Below are 16,948 nucleotides of genomic sequence, written 5' to 3' on the forward strand. Positions count from 1 at the left end.
CTAAATTCTCTGAGACACACGGTGAGTGTAGTAGCCTCCTTGCTATTACATTCACAGTGAGCAGCTTTTTAAACAATGCATCCGAAAATCTAATCTACATTAAGGGTTTGACTTGCAAGATCAATTTTTTTGCCACACTGAGAATAAAATGCAATGACAAAGAGCCTTTACTGCAAGCATTCTGGAGATGTCTCCGATCTGAGGTACTTCTAAGTGCGGTATCTCTGCAGTGCAAACTATTTACAGTAGAAAACACCATTATGTAGTCCCCAACACCTCACAGTGATCTGTGACAACACACCTCCATTTATCTTTCGCTATCTTTCCATTCAGCCTGTACTACAAAAGTGTTAGTTAACTAGATTTAAATGCAGTCATAAAGCAGAATCATCTGCAATATATCATCTCTTTTGTGCAGCAAACCCATATTGAATTGATGCTTAAAGACACATGTTCATGATAACGAAAGATGATACAGAAATACACACAGTAAATTGTTAGGAGTTATCCTCTATAAGGTGATAAATGTGTTGTATTAATGAATATAATCAGGATCCGATAAAATGGCCACATTAGATGTACATAAAACTCTGATGAGTATGTATCCTGCTAGAGTCAGAGTTTTATGTGACAAACTCAGTGTCAACACATGTGTGATGGAATTTCATATCGTTATTAGGTTAAGCATAACTTCAAAATGGGTAAAGCTGTGTTGACTCTTGGCAATGTTTGCAGAATTACTGGGGGATAGACGGAATGCTGCGAGACCTCTTCATGATGAGACAAACCTCCACGTCAGGGAGGCTGTCCTGCTTTGTCTGGGCACAGCCCTCGTCTGCTGCAGCCATATGCAGGTCAAAGCGCAGTGACACAGACTTCTTCCGCAGCTTGGGATTCCCTTTGAAGAAGGAGCCTTCCCACTGCTTGATCACCTTGTCGAAGTTCTCCGTCCTGGTAGGAACGGTTGGAAATTAGATGTGAGGATGATAAATGCTTGCAGCAAAATGGTGAAAGTGCTCAGTGACAGCAGGGGGCAGCAGGGGAGAACGCTTAGGTGTACAGTCTAATACAATTGAAATACAGACACTTCAGCTACCTCTGGTCATTGAACTAAATTTGAAGTGGAAACATGCCAGGAACCAGATATGAACCACTTATATAATACTTGTATAATACCGATGCAAAAACGTATGTAATTCAAGACTATTTTGACATTATCAATTCAAATCAATCATGTATATACAATTCCCACAACTCAAACTCATTCGATTGCTTGCCAAAATAGTGACCTAAATACCAGCATATTGAGATTGATGATGTGGTATTACCTTTAAATTACTGACATTACTGAATTACAAACAGCTTCCATGCCTTTAAGGTGGAACTCCTTGCTCTAACCTCACCAACAACCTATAAATCATTCGTACATTCTGTCTTGTACTGAATGGCTCATGAAAAGCCCACAAACACTCACAAATTCACAAGGCTACAAAAATACACAGTCACAGTATAGTTGTACACCATAAAAGCCACAATTGGTTGATTCCCAGTCAACTTTAAACCCTTTGTAAACATTTGTATTGGGATACATACAGATCTTTACTGACAATTGCTGGAAAATTATGTTTCATAAACGCAACTGCAACACCACAATGGCGGACTTAGGTGTGGCATAGACATCAATCAATAACCATGTGTTAATGACTTGCCTATGAGGGATATGTAACGGTTCAGGGGACATTCAAAACAGAGCCTAACAAAAAGGGAGATCAGTTCTACCATAGATCTCATAGGCATGATTACTGTGACCTAGTTATACTGCTACTCAGGGATGTATGTAGTTAAAAATCCTGACCCCCGACAAAAGCTCAAAAGATAGGAGACCGATCTGATCACACCCAAAACGGCACTGATCACACTAAAAACAGCTCTGATTGCATTGCTGTGATCAAAATGAAAGCACATCTGATCATTATCCCCAGACGTTTCAGAAAGTGATCATCTCAAGCACTGTGGTGAGGCAGAACTGATGACTAGACCACAGCACTCCCTCCTGTGAGCTGGCAGACCATGACCATGTGTGTGTGTCTACCTGTGTGTACACTTCCATGCATGAGTGCACAACTGTGTGTATGCGGCGTTTAATGCCTGGCGAAGTGAACAAAGAATTCCGCCACGGGCTCATCTAACAATGACAGACACCACACCCTGAGGACTCTACATCAAACACGGCTTTTCAACTCAAAGAAGATTCCCATGTAGCACTGTGATGTATGACTCGTGGGAAATTGTGTAGTCAAGTAAACGTTTTTCGCCTTTTAAGCTATTATAGACGTCTCCACAACCATGGTGGCTGACGTGATTCCATCCAAAAGCCCCGATGAGTCAATGCAATCACACTGAGTCAGAGCCAATACAACTGAGAGGTGTTAAGCTTTCATGACATGTTACGCCACCATGCTAAACCCTAAATTACTGTGTTGGAAAAAACGATTACTGTAAATGTAAACCTATATCATTAATCATCTTCTCAGACAAATAAGTAATTATCTTCAGTACATTAAAAAGGGTTTGGGTTGCTGCTACAAAATGCCTACACTTCAGACTTAACTGGAGGTGCTGACTACAGGTCAGCAGAGACGAAAAGTCAATACTCACTCAACGGTGCCGTGGCCCTCTGCACTCTCACGCACCACATTGCCCTGAAGAACCTCCTGAGTCTTCACAGTGGAGATTGGCAACTCTTTATCTTGCTCTGGCTCTGTGAAGAAGGCAGAGACCTCTTATAACAAGTATAACAGTACAATATGACAACTGTCAGACATGTTTGTCTGTGTTAATGTGTGTCTTACCCGTGAGTATAATGAGGCTCTGCTGTCTATGCAGTACTGGGCTTTTCTGTGGCCCTTTCTCTGCTGGTAGGAGTGGAGGTATGTCAGGCAGTGGCTCTGACTTGGGTTCGTCTGGAGTGACTGCAGGGTCACTGAAGACATTTTCCAGTCCCTGCTCCTTCGGCTCCACCACAGAAGATCTCCAGGGCCGCAGACTCATCGGCTGCCCATTATGACCCATGTACCTGCAGGCACAGGCAGTAAATACATTTAAGTGTTTGTAATTTGATCCCTTTATCTGATCAATAAATGGAAACAAGTAGATCTCTGCAATATGTCCTCTTATCATTTCTGAATTTTGATTTTAAATGACAAATGAAACACACAATCAAACATATCCACATGAGAACTGTAATGTCACATGTAAATGCACAGATGTTTAGAGGGTAGTGTGTTTGGTCTGTGCATGTGATCGAAAACACATCTTCAACCTCATACAAGCACCTTCAGAACTGTTAACCCCCAGACCCTGGATAGTTACATCACTAGAGAGCCTTTTTATATTGTCTTTTGTGCCTTTGGTATTTGTTTAATTTGCACATGTGTCCGACTTAGAAACCACAGTGTTTTTTATATGTGGTGATGCTTCAATGAGATGACTCAGCATGAGGATGTTCTCTTCTGTTTTTGCATCTATCACCCAGCCTTTTGAGCCTCTACTCGCTGTCCTCTGTTGCCACCCTTCTCAAATATACACAAACAATACGAATTTCAGATGTTAAGTCCTGTCTGTCTGCACCAGTACTGTTCAAACTCATCTCCAAAGCATCTGCAATAAAGAAATGATCAAAACAAACCATAAAAAAGACAGTTGGTGCTGTACAGGTGGTGCTTTTATCCACCTTCAAATAAATCTGAATTACCATCCTCAAAACCTAAAATTAAAGGCATATGGCTGATGCAGTAATTGTGTGAAACTGTTAAATAGATCTAGCTGTCATCTGTGGTCCATATCCATGTTCCCTAATAAAATAGCTTGATGCTGGCAAGGAGTTTTGGAACGTTCCTTGTGGACAGAAAAGCCCTCACTCAGCAAAAGCAATGAGGTGATGAAGGAAGAAGTGATGACAGAAAAATTGACTGAATACATGGAGTCCAGATCAGTTTCTATTTTCATTTTAGATCTAAATTCCTCCATTTATCTGTCTCATTTACTCTCCATGGTAACACTTTCCAGCACGTACCCCGCTTCCTGCTTCTATATGTCTCTCATTTTCTTATGTCTCACCCTTTTCCTTCCTTCTTTCTCCATTTGCTCATTCAGTGGAAATGCCAATAGGCTGCTTTAGAATCACTGAGATAGACGATAATAGCTATAGCTGGGGTTGTGCTGTACATATGGTGCTCTAATCCTCTATGGGATGACTATTACCTTTGCATGTGAGTCATAAAACTAAACCTCCTTCCTCAAACTATAAAATCACAATCATATGGTAAATGCAGTAAAGGTGAGAAATTGCAAAGGAGGTTCATCTGAACCGTCAATTTGTGTTCCAGAACCCCTGTGAAGATAATTGGAAGCCAGGCCAGAGGAATGGAATATTCCCCAATTAAACAGCTTGACACTGGCACAGAGTATATTTAAGGAGCAGACAAGCTACATGAACTGTCTGGATTCCATTATGTTGTATGATTCCAGACAGAGCTTTAGTTTTTATGATATGAATCAGTGGCAGCTTAACCTGAGTCATCATTGTCACACATCCTGCACGTGCATTGTAACTGACATTTCTGTTTGATGCTTAACACTTTTGTTCAGTGTTTTTGTTTGAGGGCACACAGCACAGTGTGAGCACGTCGCAACCTGCAGCTAATTTGGATTTTCAAATTCAATAGACATAAAATCGAAGTAATCCAGATCAGAATTGTAGGCTTTGTTAAGAATAGGATAGGATATGTTGTTGACATGTTGTTTGGCAGCAACATAAAGGCAACCATTATAGAATCATATTGTTTACTTCAGCCTTAATTGACAAGGAAGAATTCCCTGCCTATTCCCCTGTGTTTGAAGGCAGACTGTGTGAAAATACAAAAATGACTTGCACAGTACAAGACGTGGGATAATTAGTATGAGCTTATGATAATATTCCAATTTGACAGTATTATGTCATGGATATTATCTTCAAGCATTATGTAAGATAAGACTACTGGCTTAGAATGAATATAAATTTAAATAATATTTTTTTAGATCTGTACTTTAAGTGCACTTTGATACACTTTTGAACCTATGACTTTTGTGTTGTTTCTTATGTTCTTGTAACAGCAGTGGAGGAAATGCAAATGTCTTACTTCTTAAACTTCTTCTTTCCTTGTTTTTGCAGTTTCGATCTGTTGTTTTTACTGAGTCTTACAAAGCATTCCGTAAAATATATAATGTTACTTTACTATTTCAGTGTCAGGATTGGTTCCACTATAAAATCTACTCCAGCTCTCCATTTTTTTAATTCTGCTGTTGTTCCAACTCACGGATGATTGCATTATTTCCACTGAAACTTCCCTATTGACACTGAAATTCATAATTCCAACCCTGCTGCTCTTTCTTGGTTCCTGCTCGTGCTCCCACCTCTTCACCCTGCATGTTTCGTCCTACCTGCCCTCTTCACGCTCCAGCAGGCGTCGGTAGGTGGCGATCTCATGCTCCAGCCTCATCTTGGTGTTGAGCAGCTGGCTGTGGCGCTGCCGCTGGGTGGCCAGGCCGGTCCTCACCTGCTCCAACTCGCTCTCCAGCCCGGCGATCACCTGGGAAAGATCCTGCAGCTGGCTAGAGTACAGCTGCTGGGTGTTCTGCAGGGAGTTCTCAAGTCCTTTCTCCTGCACACAGGGATGCAAGGATAACAACACAACCATGATTTAGTGTATTCATATTTGAAAATACATAAATTAATGAATGTTGAGTGTGTTTAAGCCTTTTGAGCGTAACCTGTGGAGATTTTGACCACAAGTGGTGCTGTAAATCTTTCCAAAATGATGGCAGAGGGCCATGTCTTGCTTGGGTGTCAAACTAGTAGATGTTGTATAATGTCCGTTGACTGAACTGACTAAATAATAGTTGAAAAATTAATAACAGCTCAGAACTGAGACACTAAAATGTCCAGCAGGCAAAACTGAAACTGTGCCTGTCAGGATAAAAGACTAGCAATAATCATTATTGTATGGCTTTGATTAGACAGCTATTGACTAAACACAGAGATCTGCCAACAGCTCTACTAGTGTCTCATGACATTGTGATGCAGAAAATGGTCTACTGTGTGTATCTTATTATACTTATAATAATAATAAATTATTTGTTTCTTTGGTAAGCAGAAGTATGAAAATTGGAATAATGTTTTGTCAGTGGATGTTTAATAATGTCTCAGTCTGACCATCATGCTGGGTTTGAATTCCTCATTAATCACACACTGGAAATACATTAGCCCATACTTGTTCTCTACCTGCACACTAGGAGGATGCAGCGAGGAAGAAGCACGACTCTTCGGTGTCATGTGATACTGTTGGGCCAAACAAGTCCTTCTTGCTGGATTATGTAATTAAGTGATTAATATCAAGTATCAGTTGTGTCTCATGTTCTCAGGTATGTGGTGTGTTGGAAGCTGGACTGGGTGCAGCAGGTAAAAATCTAACACTCAAACAGACTGCTGCTTTAATGTTCCAATAGCACTTAAGAGGATTAAGTGTAGGGTTTAGGACTTTATTTTACTTTACATCTCATTGCTTTGTAATTTGGCCTGGTACTGTACTGGTTTCATTCTCATTTTTTTTCGGTCAACATTATATTATTGTGTGAGGGTGGGAAATGGTAAGTCATGGTTCTTCCTGGTCCTGTGGAAACTTGTGGCGCAACTTTTCCAACGGCATTAGTGTGGAATCCAAAGCATTTCAGGGGTGATAACATATCAACAAAAGCAAACTTTTAGACACTAAGTTAATCTAAAACCAAGTGCCTGAAAGGTAGAAAAAAACAAATCATTCTCATTACTTTTACAAAGTTACAAAGTTAACACATGTAGTTTATTACTTTTAATGGAAGTGTTGTCAGATTGATAAAGGGAGGCCTGCTGTAGTGATAATGATGATGTGTGATGATGTGTGATGATGTGATGTGTGATTCTTTTGTGTGATAATGTTTTGTGTTTACTCACCAAGGCGTGTAAGGTCTCGATCTCCACCTGCAGGGAGTGCCACTGCTTCCTGGCCTCAGCTAGCTCGGCCCGCGCCTCCCTCAGGGCGGCACCGCCGAGGCTCACCTGTGCCCACGCTGCCTCCTCCTGGGCGGGGAAGGGAAGGGAGTCACATGTTATGCGGTACCAGCACCTGACCCCTGACCACCATCAACACTGGCTCTGCCAAATCCTCACGGTACACAAATATCACCATCTTATTCAATTATTTTCTTTCGTTCGTTCGTTCGTTCGTTCGTTCTTTCGTTCGTTCGTTCGTTCGTTCGTTCGTTCGTTCGTTCGTTCGTTCGTTCGTTCGTTCGTTCGTTTGTTCTTTCTTTCTTTCTTTCTTTCTTTCTTTCTTTTCTTGTTGATAATCCAACATATTGAAGCAACATTTTTTTTCAATGTTTTGGACTCAATATTAGAAATAATGGCCTTATTCCTTTGCAAAGTGCAGACACTGTGACTTGAACCATTCTTTATATTTCTTATCAACTCTTCAATTAACAAAACAAAAGCAAGCAGTATTCACACGATAAGGTGGAAAGTGTAATATGTGCTGAAGGTTCTGATAGTTTGTAGATAAATAAGGGCATGTGATAGATGAGACACATGGGAAGTACGCTTAGTGAGAAGACACACAAACAGACACACACAGAGACACACACAGACACACACACACACACACACACACACACACACACACACACACACACACATTGTGAGTAAATGTTTGTTCCCACTGGCATGCAGTTACCGGTGGAGCTGTTGCTAGTGTGTGTGTTTCACTTTGGGCAAACACACAGTGGCCAACACAACACACTGCCCTGCATTTACACACACAGTTGTGCTGTCTGTGTTGACTTAATGTACATCTGGTGTGTGTTCACACGCTCCGTACCCTTCTCCTTTCAAATGCACTGAAGCAGAGAAGCTGTCTCAGCACACTTAAGACAACATTTTGACAGCAAAAACAACACAAGTTACACCTCTATTTACTGTATCACAATGATTAATTTCTAGCTGACTATTCTTGAATCAAGAGGGGATTTATCTGATGAAAAAAACTGACTCCATTATTGTCACCTACATGATTAATGGGTGTCGGGAGTGAGCAGATTATCTATTTCAGAATTTTAAAGAACATGATTATAGGTGTCATGTAGAGTTGCAACTACAATGTCACAGGAGAGTGACTAGGACAGCTTTTCCCTGTATTATATAATATTATAACATACTGAGTATATATTATTATGAACATTATATCACACTAAGTGTTTAACTTAAGGGCCTAACAGAATGGTTCAGACCAACACATTATTTTTTAAGTCTCAAATTCCGAGTCAAGTTCCAGACTGTATAGTCACAAGACAAGACTGACACGTCACATCACATGTTCTACACACAAACAATGGATTAGAAGCTTTAGAATTTCCCTGCATTATAATTACATAATAAATACAACATGAATTTCACTGATCTGTGAAAAATATGACTAACTGAATGTGAATATGGGAGATGAAGGGCTGATTTGCTGCACACTGCACACACACATTGATCCGAGGCAAAGGGCTGAAGTCCAAGTGAAACCACAAATCAATCATGTCAAAGCCAAGTTGTGAGTCGATTTAAGTCTAAATCAGGCAACTGGAGTTCACACCACTGATGTCATGCGATTTTGGTGTCTCTTACAGGCTTTTGAAAACAGGACAATGTCACCTTTACTTAAATGGGACAGATCGTGTCTGAGGTAAATAGCATTTTATAAAACCTACTGTGATTTAGTACCACGGTGGCTTTCAGCTCAGGTAGTCATTGTGCTGTGGCACGAGTACACTGGGGAAATTAAATGAGTTCAAGAGATTGCATTAGCAAAATTTCAGGCTAGAAACTAAAAGAAAGAATCTTCAACTTCAAAATAAAAGTGTTGCTTATCTCAGGTAAAGATGATGGATGAGCAACAAGCTACTATAGATGTGGATGCTCGTGGCTGGTTAATATTTAATGAAGATAAGAGATCATTCACACTATACAAGTGATTGTACACTACAGTAATACTGTAAAACATTAAACATGGGTGAGGCATTGTGATTCCTGAAGTAAAGTCAACAAACACTCTCATCTCATTTTAACTCCAGCCAAGCATACACTAGTCTGCCTTGCCTATTTGACAGCTTGGAGTTTGTCTTGAGGGCGTGTCTGGTTGGCTGTGGGCCAGGACAACATGAGAGAGGCAGGAAAAAAAGAATGAGTGAGGATGCAGGAGATAAGGAGGAGAGAAAACGGTGTGGGACACTGCGTACCTCAGCAAGAGCTCCTCCGCTTGTTCGGGATGCTGATGCTGCTGCTCCTCCAGAGTGACTAGGCCTGAGCGAGCTGGGGAGCGGATTTGAGATGGACCCCAGGCGGAGTTGTCTCTCGCCTGGGCCAGGAAGCCTGCTTCGATCGCACTGGGATCTGATTCGGTTGAGGAGCTGGGTGAGCTCCATCCCTGTGCCATCCTTCTGCTGCTCCACTCCTCCGCCTGATGCTTCAGTGGCCGTCACTAACAGAGCATCACAGGAGCCAGCCCGCTGCAGCTGCAGAGCCCGGCCTGTCTTCTGCAAATAGGGAGAGGGAGAGGGAGAGAGAGAGAGAGAGAGCGAGAGAGAGGGGAGGGAGGGAGAAAGGGAGAGGGAGAGGGAGAGAGAGAGAGAGAGAGAGAGAGAGAGAGAAAGAGAGAGAGAGAGAGAGAGAAATGATGGTGTATAGCAAATAAACAATGCAAAGGGGAAAATCAAGAAAAAGAAGAGAGAAATAAAGCAGCCGATCAAATGCAGAGGCAAGGCAGAATCGTTATTGAGCCTGTTCGTATGTGTGTGTGTATGTGGCCATGTGTTTGAACGTTTGGAGGAAAGGCAGTTGGGGAGAGAGAGGTAAGTATTAGTCAGCAGGAATAACAAAAGGAAAAGACAGAAACAGGAACGCACGCACGCACGCACGCACGCACGCACGCACGCACGCACGCACGCACGCACGCACGCACGCACGCACGCACGCACGCACGCACGCACGCACACATAGCCTGGACATAATCTAACAAATATACTATACTTCAGATAACCATAGTAACAACACTGATGCTTTACACAAATCCCATTGTATTGTTGATACAAACAGCTATGAACTTTGAACTATGAACCTGAAATGTACTTGAGTCCTGGAGCCTATCAAAGTGGGATCAAAGTCTGCATTTGCATGTTTCTGCCAATGCTACATTGTTGTCATATGGTAATTAAAAGGAGACGTTCTCCAACTGCTTACAGGTATATTTCATTTAATAAAGGACTGAAATGATTGTAAACTTGAATGTAGGAAGAATAGGTGGCAAACAATATGTCTTTTCTTTTGTCTCTGAGAGATGTGACCACTGGAATGCAGTGTCATTACTGACCTCAAACTCCTGGTGCATCTCTGTCAGTTCGGTCATAGAGTGGTGGAGGTTGGCCTGCATAGTCTTGCTGTTGCTCTCTGCTATCCTCTTCGACTCTCTCAGCATCGCGACCTGTTGTTCCAGACATTTGGTGTGCTGCTCTTCCATCTCACACCTGTCGGCATTTTGTACAATCATTTATTCAGTTCAGTACGGAGTTTATATTGAATCAGTTTACCGACTATCAAGGAACTTCATAGAGGAGTAGATATATTTATTTCATCTGCGTGCAGCGACATTTTGAAATATTGTTTAGTCCTGCCAAACACTCAGTTTAACTTGATTTGAGGGGAATTCAAACAAAAGATTCACTGTGTTTCTGTTCTGCACAATATCAGGCTGTCAGGTATATTTTGGTATGTTCTTTACTTATTGGATACATTCAGTGTGGATATGTCAATATATAAAGATGAAAGGGGAAATATGCTTTCTGCATTCTCCACATTCTGGATATTCTGGATCTGCTAACAGAAAAAGTAAACACATACACAAAGAATTCTTGGTAGGTCAACAAGACTGAACTGTAAATATGTGGATAGACAAAGAGTAACCTCAGAGACTTTGCTTCTCTGGAAAAGAAGTCGGATGCCCTTGATCAGAACACATTTTGAGCCAGAATGTGTTTTTATTGTGGACTGTTTTGGCTCAATTTTCTTTTCATTTTCTTTCTTTCCCAAATAAAAATGCTATCAATCGTTCCAAAATTCAAAATTACAGCATGAAAAGAGTTAGATTGTATCTGTCCTGCTGAAACTAAAGATTTTTCACGATTATCACTACAATATATGTTGTGAAAGTGATTATAAATGACTGAATATTACAGTAACCTGGTAACCTGATTAAAAACCTTGAGCAGCATCAATTTTACTAATACCTCCTTTGGGCAAGGCAGTTACCGTAGCTGCTCAGTGGCCTAAGGCAGAAGCGTCATTTGTGTTATTTAGGTCACCAGAACCCTTGAGATATTTTGCTGTAATTGGGGTATAAAACCTGAAATCTTCTCATGTTAAAAATGTGTCTCTGAGAAAAATGTCCACCGACAGTGAGGCCCATCAGGTGGATCTATTAATAGATACGGATGTGTCTGTGTCCTTCAGGGGTTAATGGCCTCTGTGACAGCAGAGAGGTGAGTCGAGCATATGTGTGTGTGTGGGTGTGTGTGTGTGTGTGTGTGTGTGTGTGTGTGAGTGTGTGTGTGTGAGTGTGCGCGCGTGCATGGGTGTGTGCGTGTGCGTGTGCGCGTGTGTGTTGAGAGGGCTCGGTGTCACTATACATCAATACTACACAAGTGAAAGTGCTGACGTGACACAGAGCCTGGCCTGGATTGGTATGCAGGTTGGCTCATAGGAGGAGGATGTGGCCTGAGTTAGATAACAGAGGACAAGCTGATCTTTGCAGCATGACCAGAACAGGACAGCTAATGCTTACATTTTGATGCTTTCATTGGATAGTAATCATAATTTTTTACATTAGTCAGCACTAATACGTATATACCATGTAAACACAAACAAAAACTGTATTTTTGATACATTTTGACAACACAAGAGCATAAAGAGGTCACATACTGTATGTGTTGTAAGTTGTAAGCATATGTGTTGTGTGGTTTATTGGTTTGCTCTTAATTTGGGCTCATCCTTGCTCATTCCTGGAGGAGCTGGTACTGACTTAGAACACTAAGATTAAAGCTTTCAGGAAAACTCCAGCCAAATCCAGCTGACCTGGCCTGGATGGCTGCAGCCCTGGACTTCATGCTGTCAGACTGTAGTGCCAACTGTACGTTCTCCATCAGTAGTTTACCAACCTGACAGAACAAAACAAACACAAAAAACATTAGAACTAACAAAGTGAAATATTTCAGCTGCCAGTGGTATTTGTTCCTTTGAAAGTGTAAGTCAGGGTATTTGGGTTGGGCTGAGGTATGTTGGCCAGGACTGCAGAAACAAATCAGTATGAGGCTTTGATTACTTCATAAGCCTCATAGCTTTTATGCAAAGTGAGTGATGACTCTGTGTTAAATTCCATACATTCTGAAAGCAAGATGCAAGATTTGTTATTATATAATTATATAAGTAATTATGCAGATTAAACCTAATGTGACGTTTGTTCATCAGCTTTCAGGGGTTGTTGTCTAACAGCTGTCTGATATGAATAAAAGAATGTATTTTCATGATGTAACAGAGGAGTTTTTCAAGCGCAGACTGCCCCCACCCTCTTTAATCTCACACTTGAAAATGTTGACACACCCTTGTTCCCTTGTTTTCTTACGAGTACAACACAAAACACAACTATGTTGAACTAAAGCCAAAGACAACACAGTGTCATTTTGTATTCACTGCATACATTTCATACCTCTGCCTTAAACATTCATCTCAACATTTAGTGTGATACAAATGAGATAAAGGTAACATAATGTCGTTCTCAGGAAGACAAACTGATATAACTGATATAAACTTATGATATCACAACAGGGAACAAAGCTAAACCGACTAGACAAGATGTTTAACTTGATATGCAACAAGCTAAACAACAACCTTAGAATTCAAAGTGACTACTCCCAGCCGATGACGCTTAAAGTTGGCTCATGTGGCATCACCGGGCCATTCTGTGTCAATAATGCACTAATTGGTTTGGCCTTAAAAATAATAGCATTCTTTCCACGTCTGACATTTCGAAGGCTTGTTGCTTGTTGTGGCCCTGATCCTGGAAAAACAACACACAAGTCTATGTCATGTCTTTTGCAACAGGTTCATCTGATCTCTACGGCTTTGCTGACGCTGATGAATTTGAAGAACATATCTGTTTTGACCCTGCTGTATATCTAAACTGTATATGAACTATGGCAAAATGTTGTAGTTTTTACTTATTCTGAATACATTTGGAACTGAGGCCCTATTAAAATCTCATCTTTATCCAGATTAGGAAACGGGCATTTTAACTTGAGGTGAATATATGCACAGAACGAGTGCAATGTGACCTGCGACACTATATACAGGTATACATATCGGCCACATCTACTCAGTGTACAGCTGTGACACATTCATGAGATAAAATCCCCTCACAAGGTCAAAATATCCCCAAACCTCATCTGATATTCTAATAAAGGTCTGGGAATTGCAAAAATGGATGAAGCTCATCCTTAGAATAAAGAGGAAACGATAGCGTCACTGCCCCCGCCTACTGAGATCAAATCACAAGGGAAGGTAGAATACAGAATCCAAGACTGCATTTTCATTCAAGGTGTAAATAAAAGTCCCAACAATAGATGCCATTATCCAGATAACATACTGGACTGCATACTGGGCTGCCATGCTGCTATTTCTGTCACAGGTCACATGTCATTTTATATTATTTGCATGCAGTTTTCATCAAAACAAATCATCATCATCATCATCTGCAGTCGGCTTTTTGGCTGTGGTCACTGCCTTTTAATTAAACAAACCTTTTCCTGTCATCATCCGACCAACAAGGTTTGTGTTGCTGTAAGGGAGTTCTTTTTACAAACACACACACATACACACACACATAAAGTAAATAAAGATAATTATATGCCCTCTAAACCAGATTACTTTCTTTGTCACTCTGGCAGACAGATCTTTTAAGTGATTTGCGGTTACTATCAATTTTCAATGACTGAATCATGCATTTGCAACATTTCATCCAGCAGCATGTGATTACTAAAAGCTAAACAAATATGAGTCTGACCTGCACGCGGAGCTCCTTCACAATGTTTTCCTGCTGGGACCAGTCCTGGGAGTGTGAGTTGCTCCTGGTGCCCCAGTCAACTATCTGACTCTCCAGCCTCCGGTTGGCTTGCTGAAGCCTCCTTACCTGCTCCAGGAAGCCTTTCAGCCGCACATTCAGTGCCGACATTGTCTGCTTGGATTCTCTCAGCGAGTCCATGGACACCTGCAGAGATGCAAAATCAAATATTTACTTACGCATATCAGATCGATGACAGATACATTCATATGATGTCAAATGATAAAACGCTGCTGGTACTGCCTGAGTTAGCCGGAACATTCTCACTGAACCGCAGCCAGTCACATACAGTAGAGTTACAACCTTTACAGCCACCAGCAGCCTGTCACACATTTGTGATCACATGGTCAAAGGCGTTTACAGGGTAAATGTTTACCCAGTGACACTTACCTGAGGCAACGTGGCCTTCCTAGATTATAGCACAGTCAAGTGTAGTAATGAGACAGCAAAGGTTCCAGAATCTGTTCCCTGGTCGATCCACAGCTCTGTGCGCACAGAGCTTAGCCACATTCCTCTCTGCCCAGCAGGTCAACACTTTTCTTCCCGGTCCTGTTTTGGGTCATCAGCAGGCACCTATCAGAGAGGCTGATCTCACTGAGTGTCTGTCAGTAATCTTCATGGTCAGTCACGACAGACATCTCTCTCCCTGACTAACCTTACCCCCACCACAACAACGGCGTTTGGCACAGGGTGGAGTGGGGTAAGCAGTGGACACAGTGCTTACATCACCGGCACTCTGAGGACCATTGTACTCTCTGATCCAGGATTACTGAGCTGCTTTCAACCAGGCAGCAATACAAGCGGTGGAGGGAATGTACAGGGAGACACAGCAGCAGGATGTGTGTCTGTATGTGTTTGTGCTCTAATCAGTGGTTACAAAAACTATAATTCATGTGAAATCTGTGTGTCTTTACGCTGGCCAGAGATAATAATATACACTTTGCACAGAGTTACGTATTGCTCAATGGCTATCTTGGCCTCTCTTTTGGGGCCAATAACTGTTTGTATGTGTGTCTGACTGTCTGGAACACGAGTATTGTCTTCTTAATATTCTAATGTGGCTTAATTTACATATCTGCAATAAACAGTGTAATCCTGTGTTTTTGCAAATAAAAACTATGGCTTCAGTATTTGTCAAGTTCATCAACTTCAAAAGGAGTCGCGATCAGCAATAAAGGAATATATTTGGGGTGTGGTGTAACATTATTGGATGAATTAAGCTATGATTTGGTTGTAAATGATGCCAACAATGGTGCCACAAAACAAACCTCTTAATATATGTTTTGCCTACAGGGATGGTGAGTCTCTGCATATATTCTCACACATTGTGCTTTGTGAGACCTGAGCATAATTATGTTGTGCTTCTCTCTACTCATATTCCACCTCAAGACTTAACTCTGGTGAAGAGGTGCATGACCTTTCATCTGACCACAAACACTACATAAACTAGTACTCTACTCTCATTATCACAGTAGTTATAGCCACAGGTAAGAAAAGTTCTTGATGAAACAGGTTTGGCTTTGACATCAGTGTGCGGTTTGATGTTCCTCACACTGAGTGATGCGCAAATAGCTCACAGCAGAGCAGTGTAAGCAACCCAAGGCAGAATCAATATTTTTCTTAAGTATGATGTCAGTCCCTTTTCCACCTTTGCACCCTGCCTTATTTTTGTTATTTATATATGTTTCACAATTTACATTTGCAATTATAATGGATTTGCTTGTCAGGTGTCTTGTTGAGTGAATAGCACTTTTCAGGCAGTACTACCGGCAGAATAGAGGGATTAGTAATGCAGACGAGAAAGGGTGCACTTATGTCTATCTTAACCAGTGAACAAATACGGAGTCTAGACTTTTATTTTTCGTCACAGAAATGACAAAACAAAGAGATCCAGTTTCTCATGTGGTTTTGCGTCTCAGGGCTATGGTTATCGTCCATCTGTATCGTAACAGAAAGATATGGAGGGATGGGGGGGGGGGGCGGGGGTGTTGTTGATCAAAGGACAGTGAAGCCGGGAACTGACTGGGAGGACATGGAAAATATTGGTTCACACACACACGCACATTTGCACGCTGATTAAATACCAAACACAGATGGTGAAGAATGCCGTGGCACGCTATCATCACACACCCACACTGACTTGGCAACATGGCACTCTATTGGAAAGAGGGCGGTTAATGCCAACTGATAATGTCGTTAGTTAAAATCTTGGGAAAGGCAATGCCTACCTGTCAGCGCAGGTGAGTTCTGAATATCTGGGGTGGATGATTCCTGCTGTGACTACAAACAGGGAATGTAATCCCGCCTGTTTCTATTGTTTCTGTGTGTTGTTGCTCCCACGTCCCTGTTGAGCAATATTAGCGGGGATAATTAGACAAGAGATATTCCATGGAAGGGCTGGCAATGAGTTGAATCAGAATCAGATTTAGGGAGTGGAGGCGGACATTTCATTTAGCCAGCTGAACTGGCCAGTAAAGGAAACAGCACGCCCAGATATCCCATTGAATGAAAAAACACAACCCTCATGTGTTCCAGAAGCTGAGAAGTGAATGAAAACAAAACGTCATTCCCAGATTATGGGTTCAGCACTCAGTTTCGCAACAGCTCTCTCTTGTGCCTGACCTCTGTGACTTTGCATTCCTCTGCCTCTATTCCCTGTGAGGGTG

The 16,948-nt window shown here is 41.5% G+C and overlaps 1 protein-coding gene across 3 annotated transcripts; it reads right to left on the reverse strand.

The window, feature by feature from the left end:
* Positions 1 to 141: 141 nt before the first annotated feature.
* On the reverse strand, positions 142 to 16,675 carry krt222 (keratin 222). Of its 3 annotated transcripts, XM_076145220.1 has the most exons (11): positions 16,511 to 16,675; positions 14,673 to 14,855; positions 14,226 to 14,429; positions 12,242 to 12,324; positions 10,485 to 10,638; positions 9,355 to 9,651; positions 7,031 to 7,156; positions 5,482 to 5,702; positions 2,853 to 3,076; positions 2,659 to 2,761; positions 142 to 951 (listed from the first exon to the last, which is right to left on the reverse strand). In XM_076145220.1, the coding sequence occupies exons 3-11, from the start codon at positions 14,421 to 14,423 to the stop codon at positions 738 to 740; spliced, it is 1,620 nt and encodes a 539-aa protein (XP_076001335.1). In that variant the 5' UTR covers positions 14,424 to 14,429; positions 14,673 to 14,855; positions 16,511 to 16,675; the 3' UTR covers positions 142 to 737. The 3 variants fall into 3 exon arrangements, with proteins under 3 accessions (XP_076001335.1, XP_076001333.1, XP_076001336.1); XM_076145218.1 differs by lacking the exons at positions 14,673 to 14,855; positions 16,511 to 16,675 and adding an exon at positions 14,523 to 14,601; XM_076145221.1 differs by lacking the exons at positions 12,242 to 12,324; positions 14,673 to 14,855; positions 16,511 to 16,675 and having other exon boundaries at positions 14,226 to 14,318.
* Positions 16,676 to 16,948: the final 273 nt, after the last annotated feature.

The sequence above is a fragment of the Genypterus blacodes genome, unplaced genomic scaffold (genome assembly GCF_046128005.1).
Source record: "Genypterus blacodes isolate CSIRO-AG114 ecotype Tasmania unplaced genomic scaffold, CSIRO-AGI_Gbla_v1 ptg000030l_1, whole genome shotgun sequence".
Lineage (NCBI taxonomy): Eukaryota > Metazoa > Chordata > Actinopteri > Ophidiiformes > Ophidiidae > Genypterus > Genypterus blacodes.

Coding starts and splice junctions, on each gene's coding strand:
- krt222 (XM_076145218.1), bottom strand. CDS start 14,543: ATGTTCCGGCTAACTCAGGCA. Junction 12,325..14,225: donor TGAAGGAGCTCCGCGTGCAG/GTCAGACTCATA, acceptor TTGTTCTGTCAG/GTTGGTAAACTACTGATGGA. Junction 2,762..2,852: donor GAGCCTCATTATACTCACGG/GTAAGACACACA, acceptor CCTTCTTCACAG/AGCCAGAGCAAGATAAAGAG.